The sequence below is a fragment of the Limanda limanda genome, chromosome 16, assembly GCF_963576545.1.
Source record: "Limanda limanda chromosome 16, fLimLim1.1, whole genome shotgun sequence".
Taxonomy (NCBI): Eukaryota; Metazoa; Chordata; class Actinopteri; order Pleuronectiformes; family Pleuronectidae; genus Limanda; species Limanda limanda.
In genome coordinates, this window is record NC_083651.1 from 6,468,890 (window position 1) to 6,478,719 (window position 9,830).

The 9,830-nt window shown below is 38.4% G+C and overlaps 1 protein-coding gene across 1 annotated transcript; it reads right to left on the reverse strand.

The window, feature by feature from the left end:
* Positions 1-1,550: 1,550 nt before the first annotated feature.
* ndufa10 (NADH:ubiquinone oxidoreductase subunit A10) lies at positions 1,551-9,306 on the reverse strand. Its single transcript, XM_061088318.1, has 10 exons — positions 9,169-9,306; positions 7,452-7,620; positions 6,980-7,195; positions 6,687-6,773; positions 6,322-6,443; positions 5,970-6,049; positions 5,680-5,734; positions 5,485-5,570; positions 5,052-5,160; positions 1,551-1,730 (listed from the first exon to the last, which is right to left on the reverse strand). Exons 1-10 carry the CDS (start codon positions 9,241-9,243, stop codon positions 1,662-1,664), a joined length of 1,068 nt encoding a protein of 355 aa, XP_060944301.1. The 5' UTR covers positions 9,244-9,306; the 3' UTR covers positions 1,551-1,661.
* Positions 9,307-9,830: the final 524 nt, after the last annotated feature.

Below are 9,830 nucleotides of genomic sequence, written 5' to 3' on the forward strand. Positions count from 1 at the left end.
ATAGTTGCAAGGCTTGCATATCACAGCACAGTGTTCAATACACGGCCTTTAACATTTGAATAAATATTTTGTCTGACTTTGTTAGGGGGCATTCCAGACTAGCTGCTGGGGGGTGCATTATTCTCATGTGATGTCTCACTGACCTAGAACTGACAAGGTGTTTCAGGAGCTTTAGTGTTTTCTGTTCGCAGAGCACAGACTTTTTGACTTTGCAAACCTTTTATATTACAGAAAATAAAAACAGTGAAAAAACATATACGTATTATTGCCCTATAATCAGCATCGGCCCTAAAAACCCATTAGTGATCACGTTATCATAAAATATTTAAGGAAAATTACAAATTCTCCAATTATTAGTTTCAAGTGATTTAACATTGAATATATATATTTTTTTATTAATGTACATAACATATATATATATATAAACATATTTATAATTATTTCATATATGGTGATATCTTATGATCTTGTTGTTTACTTGGTCATCACTCCTTCGCTCAGCCTCAGAGGTTGTCTTGTGTCTCAGTCCCCAGTGCTGCGGACATGTGAAATGTGGGATGTGTTGTGACCTGTTCTCAGTCCTGTTCAGCTGGATCAGTGTGGGAGCTGTGTACCAGCCTGTTGTGATGAAGAGGAAGCTGAGCCAGATGATGAGGACTCACTTCAGTGAGATCTTCACTAAGATCTGACAGCGGGACGCAACAAGTCACTGGAGATTTATCCCCATTCCCCTACATACACGGCTGAGCCCAGTTTATCCCCGTATCTGTGCTGTTGATCAATTCTTGATTACAACCCCGGCCCCTCTCAGAAATAGGAACACAAACTAATCAAGTCTTTCAAAGAATAAAGGCTCTGGGTCTGGTCCTTCAAAATAAAAGTCAAGGCCAAATAAGTAGACTTAACAGAAGCAACACGTTCTTGAACTTTGAGAGGCTGAAAGCTCGCTGAGAGATAAGTAGGCGGATGTTGGGAGGAAAAGTAAGGTGATAGGAAATGAAGAGAGATGTGTCATCTGTCTAATCTTAGGAAACAATGTTGCTCCTAATGTTGAGTTTTAATTGGTGATTAAACATTTCCTCCACTTATAATTAGCTTTGGATAAAAGCATTTGCAAAAAGAGTAAATATAAATGTAGTAATACATGGTCAACTTTAAACTTTAAGAGCCTCCTTTTAGCTTTGGTAAGCACTATATACACATTGAAGCAACACGATGGCAAAATGATGGTTCAGTGACTGAATATGGAGAAAGTTTCCTCTTTCATAACGATCTCCTGGGAGAAGAGTGGAACTGAGTGATAGTCACAGTTTCAGAATCAGGTCCAGCAAGTCGGAAGAGTAAAGCTGAACAGATAGACTTAAAACTTGCTCGATAAAGGTTACATGCTGTTGATTTTAATGATTTACAACATCATCTTGTAAAGTATTTATCAATATATTCAATAACTACATCTACCTCCTCCTGTGGACACTTGTAGAAAATGATTGACAGTGGAAAATGGAAGAACTTCTAAATTTTATATAATTAAAACAAAGACAAGACATTCATTCGATTCAAAATTTATTCTTTTAATACATACATGTTATTTGGGATGTACAACAGAGGACGACTGGATCAATACTAGACGAGTGGTCCAGAGTTCGGACCTGTGAACTCCTTCACTTCAGCCAGATGTATTTGTCTCCAACATCTGCATTATATCCAGGAGAGTACTTCTTCCCAGGAATCTACAGGGATAAAAAAGACAAAGTTGATTAACCAGACTGAACATTAAAACCAACAGTATCAAATGAGACACCATTAATGCTTAATATAAAGACTTTGATTTACAAGTATAATAGTGCGGATGTTTATTTTAATCAGGAGGGAATCGCTCTGTTTCGAAAGTTTAATAAGTAAACTAATGAGTAATAAGTAATCAACTATCAAACTGTATTTTTCATTATTTATTACTATGGAGTCTGCAATGCACCAGTGGTGCAAATACCCTTGGTGGCTTTTAATCTGTTGGTTTAAATGTGCAGAGGAACATTACGCCACCACGTGTCACAGTTTCTCATTGTCTCCATGGAGATCCAGGCTTTCGACAAAATGTCGGGTCACAGCCTCCTGCAGCATAATGCAGCTTGATTTTTGCAGCAGGGGAGACAAAAAAAAAACTCCCCAGTCAATAAACAGAAAAGGTCAAACCCAAATGTTTCCCTCCAAGACTGATGATACCAAAAGCCCCGCAGAATATTCCACATCTGACATTTGCCTTCTTGTAACTACGAGTCGCTCAATATTTCAGCGGAAGAAAATGATTTCAATCATGCTGACGGTGCTGCACAGGCTTTGCATCACAGAGGGTGGAGGAATAAAAGGAGAAAGAACAGTATGGATCGACTTCGACAGAGGTAGGATTCCTCGCTTTTTTAATAAAGCGTTCGACACAATAGAAGAGATAAGTTATCGCCGGATAATTACAAAACGCCAAACAAAAGGGCAGCGTGTCCGCCAGTAATGTCAGGACTTCAACACAGTCGCACACTCTTGAACTTAATGAGCACAAAGAACTCTGTGTGAGCTGAGGACTGTTCACATCCACAGTACATCACTAAGAAAGTTATCAATAATCTGCGACAACGTAAAATAACTACGAAAAATTATATGAATCATATGTATAAATTTAGCTATTATCATATACTAAAAAAAGATGGACAATGCATCCTCACTTCTTCACTCTATTCAGAAATGAAACCAATACATCCTGGATACGAACGCTGCCGTCTTGTGCCTATGACATCTTTTGGAGCCGATAAACGTCAATCATGACGTTTTACCCCGTTTTCATAGCATCAAATAATTAAAACCAAAACGAAAAATACTCAGAAACTTGTACTTTGACTTTTTAGTTTGGTCCATGTCCAATATGCTTACATGGAGGAGGTGGGGTTTATGAACTACACTGTGGCCAGCCACCAGTGTGGGGAATTGAGATGCTTTGGGTTCACTATAGGGGGGGGGCATGATGTCCGTCGTTATTTATTGCCTATGATGGAGAGGTGCAAGCAGCTTTGTCAGAAAAACAGTTAAGAAAACTAATGTTTAAAACATACACATGTGAATTAGGGGTGCAACGATTAGTCAACGTCGTCGACAGAAATCGATGACAAACCGGATCTGCTCTCCATGGAAGCAGGACACGCGCATTTGAGGAGGAGGCACAGGTCAGATGTTATATATACATGTATATACCTGTGCGCAGGATTCTACAATCCATTAAAAAAATATGGTTTAAACTTTTTTTTAACGAGTTTAAAAGCGAAATGTTATCCTATTGCCTGACAAACATCTTTTTTTAATCACAATTATTTAGTCCGAAGAAGACTGTAGTTTGGTTTGTTGATGTTTTTATTAAAGTTATTTTCCCTGTCCTTTTTTGTTAACACGAAAAAATGTATCAGCACTTGGCCTGTTTTTGGTTAACAGTAAAAAGGCAAACTTGAATTTAAATTTACAATTTTTTTTATTAGCACTTTGCCTGTCCTTGGTTTTAAATGGACAAAAACTTGATTTTCTTTGCTTTTGTGTCAACAGTACCCTTATATGCAGCAAAGTTTATTAAAAAACATTTTTTTTAATGAAGTAGCGATCTTTATTGTCTTTATTTTCAGTCATCACATGCCTCTAACAACCTCAAGCTAAGTTTAAAAGCTGCTTGCTAAATAATAGCAATTGAGAATTTGTGTCATTCATAATCCGATTAGTTGATTAATCATTTCAATAATCGGTGACTAATCGACTATCAGAATAGTCGTTAGTTGCAGCCCTAATGTGAATCCTTCTTTCTTTTCTTCATATGAACAGAATATCTTGGTATATGTACTTAAGCAGAACAACTACCAAGGCGGTTATGTTTTGCTCTCTTTGTTTGTGAGCAGGATTACTCCAATACTCCTCTAGTGAAATTAACTGTTGTTAAATAAGGGGACTGCTGGGCCTTGGCGGAGATATGCACTCTACTGAGTTTGAGTTTGGATTTGTTATAATTGGAGGTTTGTTTGTGTTCCTCTGTAATGTGAGGAACCTCAGTTTAATGTGAACATCTTAACATGTTTGGCAGGTCATAGAAAAGGGGAAACTCCCCTGTGCTGTGACCCTATCTGTAATGCTTACTATGAAATGTAGAAGACCTGCATGTATCAAAAACCATTGAGGAAAACACTGAGGAGGATAAGGAATAACAGGGTCAGACATTTCAGTCCATCGCCATGGAAACACACTGTCCTCAAGTCCCATTCCATCCTGCTGAGAGGAAGGTTTTTTCTCTCCATTTTTCACTGGGTGTTTCATCGTTGGAGCTGCCGGATTTCTCTCTGGAATATTGTCAGGTCTCGATTTTGATGTTAAGTGGCATGAGATAATGTCTGTTGTGATTTGGGGCTATGCAAATAAAGCTGAATAGAATTCCCTCCTGCTCCTGCAGCCGTCATGTGATGAAAGTGAAGGTTTTACCATGCGTACGACTAAAACCTTCAACGACACTTAAAAATCTTTGCCTTTGTGACCACAGTTTAATATTCCTGCACGTTGCTGCCACCAACTGTCGCAAAAGCAGAATAGCCTGCAGCAGGAATGGGCACTCACCAAGCAATCCATGAGGATCACCATAGCAATACTGTTGAAGAGCTCTGAACTCATTGTCAAACATAACACAACATGCGAACTGAGAAAGATATTCACTGAGTGAATATCTTTCTGCTGCGGTTAGTGAGGATTCTGATCAGTCGTTCTCCTCTGACCTCGCAATTCAACAACACGTTACTGCAGAATACACCGAATGTTTTCTGGTTAAATGATAGACAAAATCCCAGAAAGTTACAGAAACACTCAAACAATTACGCCACAGTCACCAAAATCATGTTTTTCTCCATTTGGCTGTTGAATAAGAACTTTAACTTTAAGCTAGGGGATGGATGTGTTGTGAAGATGCTATTCACACAATGAAAAACAGAGTCATGAAATGACAGTGAAGCTGCCAGGTGGAATACTTAGTCTCAACCTACCGATTTATAAGAATAGTATTTTTCGTCGTATTCGTGGGCCCCGATGGTTATCTCTGGCAAGAACCTGGGTATGTGGGTCAGGGTTGCAACCTGCTGTTTGTCTTCCACGCTGCAAAAGAGAGAGAATAAAACAAAGAGGAGAAGAGTGATTAAGAAAGAAAAAATTAAATAAATAAAAGCTTCTGCAATATGTTGAAAACCTGCTCTGCAGAATAGATTAACTGAGCGCAGCACACAAAGGGTAATGAGAGCAATTAGAGCTAATTTGCATTTTCAGTTCTCTACATAATTCACCTCAGGTTGAGAGACTGAGAGTGTAATACAGTGTGAATTGTGCAAATTGTATGAATCCAACTTCACCTGTGGGACAAATGCTCCTTTTGTGTAATTTGCATTTTAATGCGTTAACATGCGAAACTCATGAGGAACTCACAACATCCTCATGTGGTGGTAGGTGGTGTCATCCTGCTCCAACCAGGGTCCTTTCTCAAACTTCAAATAATCGATGTCTTCTGCAATCTGTGAACAGCACACAGTAAATAACTGGTTTACAGAAATAGATAAGTTTTATGGTGTAATTAAACAAAGAAATCATTATTCAAGCAGCTACCGTCAAATAAACTCTTACCTTTTCGATATCTTGGGCTTGGGTTGCATCGTAAGCGAGAACTTCTGATGTTTCACTGAATTACAATAAAACACAGGCAAACACTCAATATGTCGCTTTTTTAATTCATTTTTTGTTTGGTCCTTGTCTAAACCACTTATGTGGACCAGTCGGGGTGTAAGACCTATACTACAGCCAACCACTAGGGGGCGATCCAGACATTTGTCTCCACTTTTAGGGAGCTGACATGTCATCCATCTTTACAGTCATTACATTTGACAGTATCTATTGAATTTGTCAAGTTTTCTTACCTGATTTTGGGCAGAAAAGACTTCTTGTATCCATCCTCAATGCTCTTCAAGTATGTCAGAGGAACACTCTGTAGATACGCCTGAGAATAAAGAGTTTTAATCAATATTAGTGAACTATTCTAAGCCTAAGAACCCAGATTAAAACATCCTATGGCACTAGTCATCTCCAATGAGTGTATGCAATCGTCTGAGGTGACTGTTACTTGGATTACGGTTACTGTTCCAGTTGAAAATAGAATAATCTTCCCTCTAATGAAAGGTTCATGAGCAGGACGTATATATTTGACATCATGACTGTGTCTTACAGATATGACGTTGAATGGTTGTGTTTTCAATGAGTTTGTCTCGATACCTTGCTGCTCTGTTTCAGGTTCTTCTGCACCTCCTCAGCTGGCAGGTCCACATAGAGAACAAGATGCGGAGGCAGGAACTCAGAGATGCTAATGCCCTTCACCTCATTGTAATGCTGCACGCCTGCAAACCAAGAAATGTGTAAAAAGAACAGTATGGTGTGTCCAACAGTTTGTTTTTCTTATAAACATCCAAACTAAATTTAAAACAGAATAGAATTAGGAAAACACTGCTGTCTATATTTTGGTCCACTGAAATAAAGACAATTCTGTCTAATACTTAATTAACTGCGTATTTTCTAGGTTTAATGGGAAGTTAATGACTACTTGTCTGCAATCTTTTAATAGTAGTGACAATGAGACTCACACTCCTTCCGGATGTAGCCCTCTGTGAACATGGCGTCAAGGAAGACCATGTCACTGAAGGGGGATCGCTCCAGGATCACGCCTTGGCCTTAAACACAGAAAATGATGCTGTTAATACACTTTAAATACCTTAACAACAAACAAGAAATATTATTACTCAAATTAATCTCTCAATAGCATTAAATCATTACATGATAATCACAAATACGATTTTTAAAACAAATACAAATCTAATGTTTGCCATGTAAATTAGTTAAATTAATCACAGGAAAGAACAAACTGTGTGAGTGATACCTGTGGTGAGCAGGTGCTCGATGGCGTTGGAGTACTGCAGCAGCCTCATGTTGTACATCCACAGCTGCAGCCTGTAGCTGTTCCCATCAGCAGCTTTGGGGTCTGTGTAGAACTTCTCCAGGCTGCACATCCCATTGAAGTCAACAGAGAGAGGCTCCTTCTCTCCTGTCATCTTGTCAAGGTAGAAAGTGTCTGGCTCAGGCATGTAGTGCATCCCTGCAGAAACAATTATATTTTACTGTAGGCCCCACTAATACAGCCCAAATTGTCCTCCAACTGAAATATCTCAGTAGCTCTGGCCACATATATACCAAGAATTGAATTATTCACCTTCTACCAAGACCATCAGCTGCACATTTCCCCAAAAAATGCCAGAATATATCTTTATTTGGGTTCATATTATATCCAGTATCTTGGCTGGGGAATAATATTAGCCAGTACTAAATGAATCAATCTGCCGTGAGATATTTACCCAGCTTGTCAGCCAGTTTCTGGGCCACCGCTCCTTTCCCTGACGCCAAGTTTCCATCCACAGAGATGATTTTGCTGAATCTGTTTAACCGAGGTGTTGTCCTTTCACCCAGTGTGTACGATAACCAGCCATAACGAAGGCTTCTCACTGAGCTTGTGTGAACACCTGCCTGGATGACAGAGAAACACAAAACACACTGTAAACAAAATGCCAACAATCACTAGAATACGCCTCATTGTAAACATAATCATAATTTAAGTATTTAAAACGATAAATGACACCGGGGTCCCGTTAGAAGACATGGGCCTAAAACTAAAATGTCTACCGAACCACTGGGCCTTCTTTGACATTTCAGTTTGTACTTTGTTTCAGTGGTAAATAAAACCTAAGAATTACTATAATTCAGCTTACCTCCCAAGCCAGACTTGATAAACCAGTCCTGATGCAAACTACAAAATTAGTTAATTGTATGTAGGAGTAGAAAAACATAGACTGAAAGAAGGACTGATGGTTATAGGGTTAATTTTATTGAAACTAATAGAGAGAAGTGGAGATTCAACTGACAGGTGTTGTCTTGCTCTATAATGAAGAATATTTTTTTTAATATATTGTCCATCCCCCATGACATAAATGAGAGTAGACAATCAGAGACAAAGTAAATGACAACTACCTGCACTTTAGCAGTGATAACGAACTCAATGGCTGTTTAGGTTACATTCTCTATTTGATGTATATTTGGATTTGATTTTAAAAATCACTTGGGACTACTTATAGACACCAGACAGAGGACGACAATACAAAAACAGCAATGCCAAATATGGCACAACATTGTAAATATGTGAGTAAAATTATATTTATAAAGCACCTTTGAAAACCAAAGTTACAAGCTGCTGTACGAAACAATCGTTGAGATAAAAATAAAGAAAATAACAGAGTAAAACAATAGAAGAATAAAAATGGCACAGAAACAAAAACAATGGAACCATAAGGGCTATACCAAGTTAAGCTATTTACTAAATAAATACATAAACTGTTAACGGACTGTGCAATTTTTATAAGGGGAAACAGTTCCAAAAGGTTGGGAGTCATGACACAAAATGTCACCTTTAGTTTTTAATCTGGACTTTGGGTTGGTCAGAAGATAAGATCTCATTGTGTATAATGAGGAGCTAGCCTGTGTGGTGTTATGTAATTAGAGGAATCTAGAAATCTCTTCTACATGTTATGGGTAATCAATGAAGAAGTATGACCTGTGTTGATGTATGGCTGCTGAATTTTGGACCAGCTGGAGCCGAGACACAGAAAAGCGATTACAAATTGTAAATAGCGAGTTACAATAACAAACTTAAAATGTGATCAACGACGTAAATGAACTGAGGAAAACAATAGGCCTGACAAGAAGTTAAGAATAACATCTATCTGGATGAAGTTCGCTAGCAACACATCTGGATTAGCTACGTGGTGTTTTGGCTGTTAACAAGATTACATGTAACGTTGATAATGAAACATTGCACTACTTCAATGTCCTGTCAGCTGTAAACAGACTGTGACAGCCGTATTATTATTATAAACAAACCAATGAGTGTCTGGGTGGTGGTTGACAGCTTGTGATGCTAACGACCGGGAGGCTAGCTGGTTAGCTTAGCTTGTCCTTGTGAAATTGAAACGTTGTAGGAGGAAAAATAAGGATTATATTCTCCGTGTTCTCTATCCTCACCTTCTGAGCAGCCTTCACCGCTTTGAAGGCAGCGGCTCCGGACGCGATGCCCAGGCGAGTGACCCTCAGAGCCATGATCCACCTCCAGAGACACAACCTCCTGTCTGACCCAGGAAACTCCGCTAGCGCTTTGGGCGACGGAATTATACGTCAGAGTAAGGGGGGCCTTTGGCGACTTCGGTCCCATGTTAAATGCGTCAGATCGTGTCCAGTTATTTGCCTGCATTTTTTCTTTATGAGGCAAACTAATTATTTTAAACGGCAAAATCATCAAAGTAAATAACAAAGCAAATGTGTTACTATTTGGTTTTTAGTTGTATGAAAAGGTGTGACAATATGTATAAATATATTGCCTTGTTTTTATTATTTATATTGTATTTATTATTACATGTATTATTTGTGCCTTACAAACACAATAGAGTACAGGTTAAAAAACATATTTACTGTTGTATGAGATCCTTATTAATTAAGGATTTATGGAGAAGGGGTGAAATCAAATAAATGTTCTTCTCACTCCTTTTCAAATATGTATATTAAATCCTTAATGGGGCGGCTGTGGCTGAGGGTAGAGTGGTCCTCGTCCACCTAAAGGTTGGTGATTCATCCAAAGTTAGCCAAAGTCAAAATGGTATAATTGTATAGAGTATAAAAAGTATACAAAT

Bases quoted from the DNA above. Each gene is read 5' to 3' on its own strand.
- ndufa10 (XM_061088318.1), bottom strand. From the start codon at position 9,243: ATGGCTCTGAGGGTCACTCGCCTGGGCATCGCGTCCGGAGCCGCTGCC. The intron at 7,196-7,451 runs GTAAATATCTCA...TTGTTTCTGCAG, and splicing joins GAAACTGGCTGACAAGCTGG to GGATGCACTACATGCCTGAG. The intron at 6,444-6,686 runs GTGAGTCTCATT...CTTGGTTTGCAG, and splicing joins GGGCTACATCCGGAAGGAGT to GCGTGCAGCATTACAATGAG.